This window comes from Otolemur garnettii, unplaced genomic scaffold (assembly GCF_000181295.1).
Source record: "Otolemur garnettii isolate 467f Iridium unplaced genomic scaffold, OtoGar3 scaffold00018, whole genome shotgun sequence".
NCBI lineage: Eukaryota > Metazoa > Chordata > Mammalia > Primates > Galagidae > Otolemur > Otolemur garnettii.
The window spans coordinates 5594675-5608207 of NW_003852413.1; the positions used below are offsets into that span (position 1 = coordinate 5594675).

General features: G+C 45.7%; 1 protein-coding gene across 1 annotated transcript in view; it reads left to right on the plus strand.

The window, feature by feature from the left end:
- QRICH2 (glutamine rich 2) overlaps positions 1-13533 on the plus strand; it is a 37876-nt gene that overhangs the window by 5177 nt on the left and 19166 nt on the right. The window contains exon 6 of the mRNA XM_023511189.1: positions 11371-12096. Within this exon, the coding sequence (XP_023366957.1) occupies positions 11371-12096 (726 nt within the window). The remainder of the gene's footprint in view (positions 1-11370; positions 12097-13533) is intronic.

The window sequence follows — 13533 nt, forward strand, 5'->3', positions numbered from 1 at the left end:
GCCTCAGCCTCCCAAGTAGCTGGGACCACAGGTGCCTGCCACAATGCCTGGCCATTTTTTGGTTGCAGCCATCATTGTTGTTTGATGGGCCCAGGCCAGATTCGAACCCGCCACCTTAGGTGTATGTGGCTGGTGCCTTAGCCACTTGAGCCACAGGCGCCAAGCCGAGACTTTTTTGTTTAAATTAAAAAAATTTTTTTAGAGACAGGGTCTCCCTCTACCACCCAGGCTGGAGAGCAGTGGCATGATCACCGCAGCTGCCAACTGTTGCACTCAAGCCATCTTCCTGCCTCAGTCTTCCAAAGCACCCCTAAACTAAAACTCTGATTTGCAGGTCTCCACGGAGGGAGATGCAGGAAAATGTTGGGGTGGCACCTGTGGCTCAAAGGAGTAGGATGCCTGCCCCTATGCTGGAGGTGGTGGGTTCAAACCCAGCCCCGGCCAAAAACTGCAAAAAAATTGGACAAATTTAAAATGGCTAGAAAATGATATTACCCTTTCCAGTAGTCTTGAGGAATTTAGGTTCAAATCTCCTGGGGACCTTGAAGGCAAAAACTGGATAGCAGGACTAATAAAGACAGAAAAGCAAGCCAGGCACGGTGGCTCATGCCTGTAATCCTAGCACTCTGGGAGACTGAGGCAGGTAGATCTCTTGAGCTCAGGAGTTTGAGACCAGCCTGAGCAAGAGTAAGACTCCATCTCGACTACAAATATAAAACCTAGCTGGGTGTAGTGGCATATACCTGCAGTACCAGCTACTACTCGGGAGGCTGAGGCAAGAGGATCACTTGAGCCCAAGAGTTTGAGGTTGCTGTGAGTTGTGACACCATGGCACTCTATTGGGGTCAACAAAGTAAGACTCTGTCTCAAAAAAAAAAGAAAGGAAAAGCAGGTTAAGTGTGGACTGTCCCCTGGAAACACTGCTGTCTGCAGAAGACATGATTACAGGAATATTCCTGTACTAACTGAGCCAAAATCTTGAATACATTATATGTATCTGGGGAACATTGGGGTCTCATAAACAGCTGTGGTTGGAATTATAATTCCTGTGGCAGGGCTGGGCGTGGTGGCTCACGCCTCTAATCCCAGCACACTGGGAGGCTGAGGCAGGTAGATTGCCTGAGCTCACAGGTTAGAGACCAGACTGAAAAAGAACGGGACCCTGTCTCTAAAAATAGCTGGGTGTTTTGGCAGGTGCCTGTATACAGTCCCAGCTACTTGGGAGGCTGAAGCAAGAGAATTGCTTGAGTCCAGGAGTTTGAGGTTGCTATGAGCTATGATGCCAAGGCACTCTACCAAGGGTGACAAAGTAAGACTCTGTCTCAAAAAAAAAAAAAAAATATATATATATATAGACATATATGTGTATATATATATAGACATATATATAGATTTATATGTATATATATATATATCCTGTGGTGGGGAACAAGGAGGACAATGTATGTCTTAGAGTCAACAAATCAAGATGCATTTCTTTTAAGCCCCCTCCTTTTCTGTTGATCACCTGAGAAGTTGTGATCACCCTTTGGATGTTTTCTGCTTTGGGACCCAGAGAATAGTGGAGAATTTAGGAAGAGACTTTAAGTAAGATTTAACCTTATTTTAACTGCACAAAACAATTAAGCCTGACTTCATGATATATCAGAAATAAGAAACAGAAGTAAGGGCTGGGCGCTCATAGCTAAGTGGTTAGGGTGCTGGCCACATACACCGGGGCTGGTGGGTTCCAACCTGGTCGGGGCCTGCTAAACAAACAAACAAATAAAACAATAGCTGGTTGTTGTGGCAGGTGCCTGTAGTCCCAGCTACTTGGGAGGCTGAGGCAAGAGAATCACTTGAGCCCAAGAATTTGAGGTTGTTGTGAACTATGATGCTACAGAACTCTACAGAGGGTGACAAAGTGAGACTCTGTCTCAGTTTTAAAAAAAAGAATCTGGCCCAGTCAGCCAAAACAACAATGACAATTTCAGCAAAAAAATAGCTATTGTGGCAGGTGCCTGTAGTCCCAGCTACTTGGGAGGCTGAGGCAAGAGAATCTCTTGAGCCCAGGAGTTTGAGGTTGCTGTGAGCTGTGACAAAACAGCACTCTACCCAGGGTGACAGCTTGAGACTCTGTCTCAAAAAATAAATAAAAATAAAACAAAATAAAACCACAGTCATAGTTTTTCAGAACAAACATCTTGAAAGCCTTGAAAAATGGACACAACAGCTACAGAGGTAAAATAGAAATGGGGTCCTAGAAAAGTTGCTAAGATTTGCCTTAAGGGCATCAGGTGAGACAGGCCTATCATTTCATTTCTGAGGATGGTAGGAAAGTAATTAGAAATAATGAGTGACAGGGCGGGGCCTGTGGCTCAAAAGAGTAGGGTGCCAGCCCCATATGCCAGAGGTGGTGGGTTCAAACCCAGCCCCAGCCCAAAACTGCAAAAAAATAAAATAAATAAATAAAAAATCATAGCACTGTAAAAAAAAAAAAAAAGAAATAATGAGTGTCAATGCTGACCCCCTGACACTAATCATGCTTTTGACTTACTCTTTTTTATTTATTTATTTTTTTGAGACAGAGTCTCATTATGCTGCCCTCGGGAGAGTGCCGTGGCATCACAGCTGATAGCAACCTCAAACTCCTAGGTTTAAATGATTCTCTTGCCTCAGCCTCCCAAGTAGCTGGGAATACAGGAGCCCGCCACAATGCCCAGCTATTTTTTTGTTGTAGTTGTCGTTGTTGATTAGCTGGCCTGGGCCAAGAAAGAGGGTGGCACCTGTGGCTCAGTGAGTAGGGCACCAGCCCCATATACCAAGGGTGGTGGGTTCAAACCCAGCCCCGGCCAAAATGCAACAAAAAAATAGCCAGGCGTTGTAGCAGGCACCTGTAGTCCCAGCTACTCGGGAGGCTGAGGCAAGAGAACCACCTAAGCCCAAGAAGTTGGAGGTTGCTGTGAGCTGTGACTTCACAGCACTCTACCAAGGGTTAATAAATGAAACTCTGTCTCAATAAAATAAAATAATAAAAAAAAAAAAGAAAGAAACAGAAGTAGGCATTTTGTATTGTACTGAGGTCATGGAAATAGTCATGGGGCAGGAATATCAGGTAGGGCGGGCAGTAAGGACAGAAGCCCCATGCAGGAGGGAGTGCTCACCCCATGCAGGCTAGCAGGGAGTTTGTTATGTATCTGTTAGGCCATCACAACCTAATGTGTTAACTCAAAAATTAACATCTCTGAAATCAGGATGTGGCTCAGAGCTGGTGGCATTGTGTGATTAATTGGCACTGCTCTCCCTTTCCTGTTGACACTTAAAACAATGGCGCCTCTTAACATGCAGCCATCTGAGACTTACTGACATGGAGAGAGATGGCAAGAAGCATGTTTTGGTTAGAAAGTCTTGTGATACTGACTTTTGTTAGGTGTGAGTTGAGAAGTAGTGCTGTCTCAACATAAAGTGCCAACACCTCTGAGCACAGATTTGAACCCATCAGCCTTGGTGTATGTGGCTGGCACCCTACCCACTGAGCTAAAAGTTGCCACCAATGACTGTTGTTTTAGTCTTCAGCCTCCAACCCCTCAGCCTGTGGACCAGCATCAGTCCATGGCCTGTTAGGAGGAGGTGAGCAGCAAGTGAGTAAGTGAAGTTTCATCTGTATTTATAGCCACTCAACATTGCTCCCATCACTTCCTGAGTTCCACCTCCTGTCAGAGCTGCAGCAGTAGGAGATTCTCACAGGAGCCTGACCCTACTATAAACTGCACATGTGAGGGCTCTAGACTGCATGTTCCTTATGAGAATCTAATGCCTGATGATCTGAGGAGCAGCTGATTTGGTGATGCTAGCACTGGGCCTGTCTAGTTGCAGGAACGCACACCTAGAGCTTCCACTGAGTCTCCCTTATGGTGACTGTGTAATTATTTCATTATAAATTACAATGTAATAATAATAGAAATAAAGTGCACAATAAATGTGCTGGAATCATCCCCAAACCATCACCTACCCCACCGTACCCCTTAATCTGTGGAAAAATTATCTTCCATGAAACCAATCCCTGGTGCCAAAATGGTTGGGGCCCACTGGTTTTAGTCTCTATGCTGGGCTGAATAATAGCCCTCGAAGATGTCCGTGTCCTCATCCCCAGTAGTTGGGAATGTTAGCTTACATGGCAAAAGGGACCTTGCAGATGAGATGAAGTGAAGGATCTTCAGATGGAGAAGTATCCTGGGTTATCCAGCTCGATTCAACGACACAGTTACAAAGGTCCTCATGAGAAGGAGGCAGAAGGCAATACTACTACAGAAGAGGAGGCGACGTGCCTGCACCTGCTAATAGCAGCTGAAAAGGATGGAGAAAGGGACCCTTTGCTCAGAGCTGCCAGAAGGAGCCAGCCCGGCCAATGCCTTGACTGTTGCCCAGTGAAAATGGTTTTGGACTTTTGACTTCCCAAACTGTAAGATAACAAATTTTTGTTATTTTAAGCCACAAAATTTATGGTTATTTGGTAAAGCAGTGACAGGAGACTCAGAGTGCCTTTTTCTCCTTGAGGCAGTGCATGAATATCTGGCTGGTCTTAGTTTAGCTCATTTTTTTCTGTCACTTTCTAGTATTTTTGTTTCTGAACTCTGAGTCAGAACCTAGACCCATAGTGTGCAACAAGGAATGCTTTGGGACTTGCTTGAAAGTCTTTCCAGGGCCTCAGTCTCCTTTTCTCCTGTGTTTTATTTACAGTGGTTGATTTCATATTCAGTAGGCAGAACTCCCAAGAAGGCCAGCACTATCCCTGCCCCGCGTGTACGCACACTGCACAGTCCCTCTGGTGGATGTGAGCAGAATCTGTGGACATGATGGGCTGTTAGGTTGCTAATCAACTGACTCTGAGTTAACCTAAGGGAGAGTACACTGTGCACCTGACCTAATTAGGTGAGCCCTTTGTAAAAAAGATGAAGTGTCAGAGAGATGAGCAAACTACCTGTGGATGGGCCATGCAGTTAGGATTCAAGGGTGGCTTCTAGGAGTTGGGAGTGACCCTGAGCCAACAGCCAGCAAGAAAATGGAGACATTAGTTTACAACCACAAGGAATTGAATGCTGACAACAACATGAATGCCCTTGGAAGTGGACTCTGAGCCTCCAGTGAGATCACAGCTGGTCCAACACCTGAATTTGCAGAATGTGAGACCCCAATTGAGAACCCAGCTTCTACATGTCTTGGCCCATGACCTATAGAAATTATGAGATAGGCTTGGCGCCTGTGGCTCAAGTGGCTAAGGCGCCAGCCACATACACCTGAGCTGGTGGGTTCAAATCCAGCCTGGGCCCACCAAACAATGATGGCTGCAACCAAAAAATAGCTGGGCGTTGTGGCAGGTGCCTGTTGTCCCAGTTATTTGGGAGGCTGAGGCAAGAGAATCTTGCCTCTTGAGCCCAGGAGTTGGAGGTTGCTGTGAGCTGTGATGCCACAGCACTCTACCCAGGGCAACAGCTTGAGGCTCTGTTTCAAAAAAAAAAAAAAAGAAAGAAAGAAAGAATCTGTGAGATAATAAACTTGTATTGTTTTAGGTTGCTAATTTGTTATGCAACAATAGAAAGCAAGTACAAGATACTTCAATAGTGCTCCTAAGTGCTCTTGGGCATCTGAGAACAGTCCCAGGGCGGGACCGATGAGTAGACTGGCAAGCTGTCTGGGGAGGCAGCTTCTGACCTCAGAGGGAAGAATCACATCCCCAACCTGGGAAAGCTGTGACCACATGAGATTCTAAGACATTGTAAATAACTAATTCTTCCTGGAATTTTGCAGATTCTTTGGGAACAGTAGGGAATAGCTTGCATTGCCAGGATTTTAGGGTCTCCCAGTGTCAAGAAGAATGAACTACCCATGCTTTGTCACCCTGGCTGGAGAATCCCCTAAAAGGAGCCAAGCGATTTTTAGCATTACAGGTGATGGTCAATGGATTTGGCCCAAATCACAGGTGACATTTAAGATTGTAGCTGTGGAAACTAGATCCTAATTATAACAGGGCTTATAACACAGCCTCTGGTCAGGGTTAGCTGTACTTGAGAGAAATGGCAGGCTGGGGCTTTTGGCATATTTTCAATAATAGGCTAGAGGGGGTTCCCACAAATCTTAATATCCTTTGCTGCCTTTATAGAAACAGCTTCATTGAAATATAATTGACATAGAATAAACTACATGTATTTAAAGTACAATTTGATGCATTTCAACACACCTGCATATTTAAAACCATCACTACAATTGACCTTCCAAAATGTGTAATAACTCTTTTTTTTTTTTAGTTTGAGGAATTTTTTTTTTAAACTTTTATTTATTTATTTGCCATTTTTGGCCGGGGCTGGGTTTGAACCCGCCACCTCCAGCGTATGGGACCGGGGCCCTACCCTTTTGAGCCACAGGTGCCACCCTGTAATAACTCTTAAAGTTTATTTCTGCTCTTTGTCACCCCTTTCTTCTGCTCCCCCATTCCTAAGCAACCACTGACCTGCTTTCTGTCACTGTAGCACAGTTTGTATTTTGAAGAATTTTATTTATTTATTTATTTATTTACTTACTTTTAGATATCAGGTCTTGCTCTGTTGCCCAGGCTGGAGAGCAGTGATACAATCACAGTTCATTATAGGCTTTAACTCTGGCACTCACGTGATCCTCTCACCTCAGCCTCCTGAGTAGCTGGCACTGCGAGCACCTACTATGACACCCAGCTACTTTTTCTATTTTTGGTAGAGATGGAGTCTTGCTCTTGCTCAGGCTGGAATTTAATTCCTGAACTCAAGTGATCCTCTGCTTCAGCCTCCCAGAATTATAGGTGTGAACCACCATACCTGGCCTCATTCTTTTTAGTTTTAACTACTTTGTGTCTCTCTATTAAAGTGCATTTCTTGGCTCGGCGCCTGTGGCTCAAGTGGCTAAGGCGCCAGCCACATACACCTAAGGTGGAGGGTTCAAATCCAGCCTAGACCCGCCAAACAACAATGACGGCTGCAACCAAAAAATAGCTGGGCGTTGTGGCGGGCGCCTGTGGTCCCAGCTACTTGGGAGGCTGAGGCAGGAGACTTGCTTGAGCCCAGGAGTTGGAGGTTGCTGTGAGCTGTGAAAGCACAGCACTCTACCCAGGGGGATAGCTTGAGGCTCTGTAAAAAAAAAAAAGTGCGTTTCTTGGAAGCAGCACATTGTTAAATCTTGTAACTAATCAATCTCACAATCTCTGCCTTTGAATCAGGCTATTTAGACCATTTATATTTATTATTATTATTATTATTTTGAGACAGTCTCACTATGTTGCCCTCGGTAGAGTGCCATGACATCACAACTCACAGCGACCTCAACCTCTTGGGCTTAAGTAATTCTCTTGCCTCAGCTTCCCAAGTCCCCCCCTTGGAATACTGGTGCCTACCACAATGCCCAGCTATTTTTTTTGTTGTTGCAGTTGTCATTGTTGTTTGGCAAGCCCGGGCCGGGTTCAAACCCACCAGCTCCAGTGTATGTGGCTGGCGCCATAACCACTGTGCTACAGGCTTCAAGCCTAGACCATTTACATTTAATGTGATTATTGATGAAATTAGATTTAAGTCCATCATCTTGCTATTAGTCTTATATTTGTCTCATCTACTCCTTGCTTATTTTTCTCTCTTTTTCTTTTCTTTTTTAATTTCTTTTTTTTTTTTAGACAGGAGCCTCAAGCTGTCCCTCTGGGTAGAGTGCTATGGCATCGCAGCTCACAGCAACCTCCAACTCCTGGGCTTAAGCAAGTCTCCTGCCTCAGCTTCCCAAGTAGCTGGGACCACAGGCACCCACCACAACACCCAGCTATTTTTTGGTTGCAGCCGTCATTGTTGTTTGGTTGGCCTGGGCTGGATTTGAACCTGCCACCTTAGGTGTATGTGGCTGGTGCCTTAGCCACTTGAGCCACAGGCTCTGAGCCTTTAATTTCTTTTTAAATGTACCTTTTTTATTTTTGGCCGGGGCCAGGTTTGAACCCGCCACTTCTGGTATATGGGGCTGGCACCCTACTCCTTTGAGCCACAGGTGCCGCCCTGAATTGAATATTTTTAATTCCAAGCTACCTTTCTTATTGCCTTAGTTAAAACTCTTTGTTTTGTTATTTTAGTGGCTGCATTACGCTTATAGTAATGTATTACAGTCTACCATCAAGTGACATTATACTGCATCACAAGTAATGTAAGAACTTCCACTCTTCTCCTCCTGGTCTTTATCCCAGGGATCAACAAACCTTTTCTGAAGAGCCACATAAATATTTTAGGCTCTTATAGTCTTTGTCATAGTCCACTCTGCTGTTGTTGTGTGAAAGAAGCCATAAGCAGCACATAAGTGGAAGAGCGTGTCTGTACCCCAGTCTGTACCCCAATAAGCCTTCATTTCCAAAAAAGGATTGTGGAGCCAGGTGCGATGGCATGTGCCTGTAGTCCCAGCTACTCAGAGGCTGTGACAGGATGATCTCTTTAGCCCAAGAGTTCAAGTCTAGCCTGGATAGCATAGTACGAACCTATCACTTAAATAAATCAATTAAAAAAATTCAAAAGTGCTAGAGGAAAACAAATTTATATAGCATGTATTCTGGCTATAAAAAAATAGAAGAAGAAAAGATAAAAGATAGTGGGCCTGGCTCGGCGCCTGTGGCTCAAGAGGCTAAGGCGCCAGCCACATACACCCAAGGTGGCGGGTTCAAATCCCCAGCCCGGGCCTGCCAAACAACAATGATGGCTGCAACCAAAAAATAGCTGGGCGTTGTGGCAGACACCTGTAGTCCCAGCTACTTGGGAGGCTGAGGCAGGAGACTCGCTTGAGCCCAGGAGTTGGAGGTTGCTGTGAGCTGTGATGCCAGAGCACTCTACCCAGGGGGATAGCTTGAGGCTCCGTCTCAAAAAAAAAAAAAAAAAAAGGTAGTGGGCCATACGCTGCCAGCACAGCTGATGCTACTTTACTCATGCATTTCATCCTTACATCTATTTTAAACCACACAATTCATTGTTCTTATTTCTTCTTTAAGCAGATAACTTCTAAAGAGATTCAGATACTAAGAAAAACTTCTTCTCCTTTTTTTTTTTGTGTGTGTGTGTATGTGTGTGTGAGACAGAGTCTCACACTATCAACCTGGGTAGACTGCTGTGGTTAAAGATCCTCTTACCTCAACCTCCAGAGTAGCTGGGACTAGAGGTGCCCACCACAATGCCCAGATAATTTTTTCTATTTTTTAGTAGAGACAGGGTCTTGTTGTTGCTCAAGCAATCCACCCACCTCAGATGTGCTAGGATTACAGGCGTGGGCCATTGTGCCAGGACAAGAAAAACAGAGTCTCAAGCTGTCACCCTGGGTAGAGTGCCATAGCATCATAGCTCACGGCAACCTCCATCTCTTGGGCTCAAGTGATCCTCTTGCCTCAGGTTTCTATTTTTTAGTAGAAACAGGGTCTCACTCTTGCTCAGGCTGGCCTTGAACCTGTTAGCTCAAGTAATCCACCCGCCTCAGCCTCTCAGAGTGCTGGGATTACAGACTTGAGCCCCCATACCCAGCCTAAGCTAAGCTTCTTATACATTCATCCATGCAGTTATTTCCAGTGCTTTTTATTCCTTTGTATGGATCCAAGTTTGCATCAGGTATAATTTTCTTTCTGCCTGAAGATTTCATTTGGTATTTCTTGTAGTGGGGTTCTGCTGTTGATGAATTCTTTCAGTTTTTGTATGTCTGAAAACATCTTTATTTTTGCCCTTGTTTTTACTTTATGTTTGTTTTTATTGACCTAACATATAGTTGTTTGCAGAAAAATTTTCCATGTGTACAAGAGAAGAATATATTTTGTTGTTGTTGGGTGGAGTGTTCTATAGATGTCTATTTGTTCTAGTTGGATTATGTTATATCAATTTTCTTTTTTTTTTTTGGTAGAGACAGAGTCTCACTTTATCATCCTCGGTAGAGTGCTGTGGCATCACACGGCTCACAGCAACCTCCAACTCATGGGCTTAGGTGATTCTCTGGCCTCAGCCTCCTGAGTAGCTGGGACTGCAGGTGCCCACTACAACGCCCGGCTATTTTTTTGGTTACAGTTAGGCCAGAGCCGGGTTTGAACCCGCCACTTTCAGTATATTGGGCCAGCACCCTACCCACTGAGCCACAGGTGCTGCCCATCAATTCCTTTCTTGTTTTACTAGATTTTTAATTTTTTAAAGCAATTTCCCTAGAGATTAAAATGAACAACTAAAAATGGTCTGATTTGGATTGATATCAAATTAGATGTACTGGTATACAAAAACATTGCTTCTAGGCGGTGCCTGTGGCTCAGCGAGTAGGGCACTGGCCCCATATACTGAGGGTGGTGGGTTCAAAACGAGCCCTGGCCAAACTGCAACAACAACAACAAAAAAACCCAGCCGGGCGTCGTGGCGGATGCTTGTGGTGCTAGCTACTCAGGAGGCTGAAGCAAGAGAATCGCCTAAGCTCAAGAGCTGGAGGTTGCTGTGAGCTGTGACGCTATGGCACTCTACCAAGGGCGACAAAGTGAAACTTTGTCCCTAAAAAACAAACAAACAAACAAAAAAACCCATCACTTCATATAGCTCCATTCCCTTCCCCATTTTTGTGCTATTGTTGCCATACAAATAGTATTTTTATACACTAAGAGGCTACCATTTTACAGTTTTGGCATCTTGTGGTTGTCTTTTTATCAGATGGAGAAGAAAAGTTAAAAATAATAATACATTTATACTAAGGTGGGGTTTTTTTGCTTGTTTTGAGACAGTGTTACTCTGTTACCCAGGCTAAAGTGCAACCTCAAACTCCTGGGTTCAAGCCCTCCCCATCTCTACCTCCGGAGTAGCAGGGACCACAGGTGCACTCCTTCACTGTACGCACATCTTGGCATCCTTTATGAGTCCACAGAGAAAATTTCTATCTGTGGAACTTCTGGGGCTGAGGGTTTGCACATTCACATTTTACACACGTGGCTTTCAGGCCCTCCACTGTACACTTTCACCATCAGCAATGAGCCAACAATGGGGCAGACTTTATATTTTAAACTTAATTATTTATGTTCTTTTTTTTAATAGACTCAGCAAAAGTCCAGAGGATTATTTGTATTTTGCAGTTTCCCTCCTGTCTTTTGTGAAGGGAAATTCCATGTTATGAGACCATTTGCAAATATCTGGAGACCTATCCTTCAATAATGTCCAAGTCTTTATGTCCCACTTAGTTTTTAGGTTTTTTTCTCCAAGCATTCTAAATCATCCCAGAGAGATATCCCAGATTTCCTTCTTTCCAATCCTTATAGTATTTTTGACTGTTGGTTTTTGGTTTCCTTCTTTCTCTTCAACCAGGCCATAGACTCAGCAACAGCACCTCCTAAACCCAAAGAGTTACTACCAACTCCACCTTCAAGTGGATTTTCTACCAAGCATCCAACTACTGACCAGGCTTTGTATTATCCTGGTGGTTTGGGCCCAGATCAGACCTATCCAGGATTCAGTGGCCCAGGATACTCCTCTGAGGGGCTTACTAGCAGAGAACAAGTCAAGGGCGCCACTGTTACTGGTAGAGAACAGTACCCCAGAGCCACTGATGAAGCTGGCATATCAAGATATCAGCAGCCTTCTGTATCCCAATCTAGAGTAGACTTTGATTATCGTAAGAAAGGAGAGAAGTTCACCTCACAACTTTTAGGAAGAGAAGTACGAGATGCAGGCCCTGGCCTAGATCTACAAGATTTAACCTTCACCACAGATCAGCATCATGTATACCCAGATCAGTACAACAGGTTTCCCATTGGCCAGAGTCAACCCTATCTAAGTCCATATAATTATGGACCAGGACCAATTAGCATGGATCAGCCTATATCACTACATCCTAGCATATATCCACCTGGTGTGGTACCCCTCAACATGGGTCAACTTGGTCTGATACCACCCACAATGCATGATCAGGGCTTGGTTCTACCTGTCACAGGTCAGCATGGTGTGGTACCACCACTGGGACCTGACAGAGATCAGCAAGGGCTGGAATTACCTAGAAGCACATATCAGCATGGTATGAGGCTTCCAGGAACAGACCAGCGTGGTATAGAACAGCCTGGTATGGATGAGGGTGGTGTGGAGATAAGCAGGGATAGGTATGGACTGATTCTCCCTGCCATGTATCAGCAAGCAGGGGCACTGCCTGGCATAGATCATGGATTGGTTCCACTTGCTGCATATCAGCCTGGTTTGGTACAGGCTGTACCTGGCATCATACGACCTGGCACAGAGCAGTATGGTTTGAGTCAGCCTGGTGGAGATCAGCATGGTCTGCTGCAACCTGGTGTATATCAGCCTGGATTGGTCCAACCTGATATGGGTCAACACAGTTTACTACAGCCGGGAATAGATCAGTCTGGTTTGGTGCGACCTATCACAATTCACCATGGTTTGGCCCAGCCTGGTGTGGATCAACAAAGTTTGGTACAGCTTGGTGCAGGTCAACCTGGTTTGGTACCTCCTGGTGTAGGTCAGCCTGGCGTGGTAACTCCTGGTGTAGGTCAATCTGGTTTGGTACCTCCTGGTGTAGGTCAAGCTGCCACGGTAACTCCCGGTGCAGATCAGCCTGGTTTAGTACCTCCTGGTGTAGGTCAGCCTGGCATGGTAACCCCTGGTACAGGTCAACCTGGTTTGGTACCTCCTGGTGTAGGTCAGCCTGGCATGGTAACTCCTGGTGCAGGTCAACCTGGTTTGGTAACTCCTGATATAGGTCAGCCTGGCATGGTAACTCCTGGTGCAGGTCAGCCTGGTTTGGTACCTTCTGGTGTAGGTCAGCCCGGGGCGGTAATTCCTGGTGCAGGTCAGCCTGGTGTAGGTCAACCTGGCTTGGTAACTCCTGGTGCAGGTCAGCCTGGTTTGGTAGCTCCTGGTACAGGTCAACCTGGGGCGGTAATTCCTGGTGCAGGTCAGCCTGGTTTGGTAGCTCCTGGCGTAGGTCAACCTGGCTTGGTAACTCCTGGTGCAGGTCAGCCTGGTTTGGTACCTTCTGGTATAGGTCAACCTGGGGCGGTAATACCTGGTGCAGGTCAGCCTGGTTTGGTAGCTCCTGGTACAGGTCAAACTGGTATGATAACTCCTGGTGCAGGTCAACCTGGTTTGGTACCATCTGGTTTAGCTCAGCCTGGCGCAGTAACTGCTGGTATAGGTCAACCTGGTTTGGTACTTTCTGAAGTAGGTCAGCCTGGGGCAGTAATACCTGGTGCAGGTCAGCCTGGTTTGGTAGCTCCTGGTGCAGGTCAAACTGGTATGGTAACTCCTGGTGCAGGTCAGGCTGGTTTGGTAGCTCCTGGTGAAGGTCAGCCTGGCATGGTAACTCCTGGTGCAGGTCAGGCTGGTTTGGTAGCTCCTGGTGTAGGTCAGCCTGGCATGGTAACTCCTGGTTTAGCTCAGCCTGGCGCGGTAACTCCTGGTGTAGATCAGGCTGGTTTGGTAGCTCCTGGTGTAGGTCAACCTGGCATGGTAACTCCTGGTGCAGGTCAGCCTGGTTTTGTAGCTCCTGGTGTAGGTC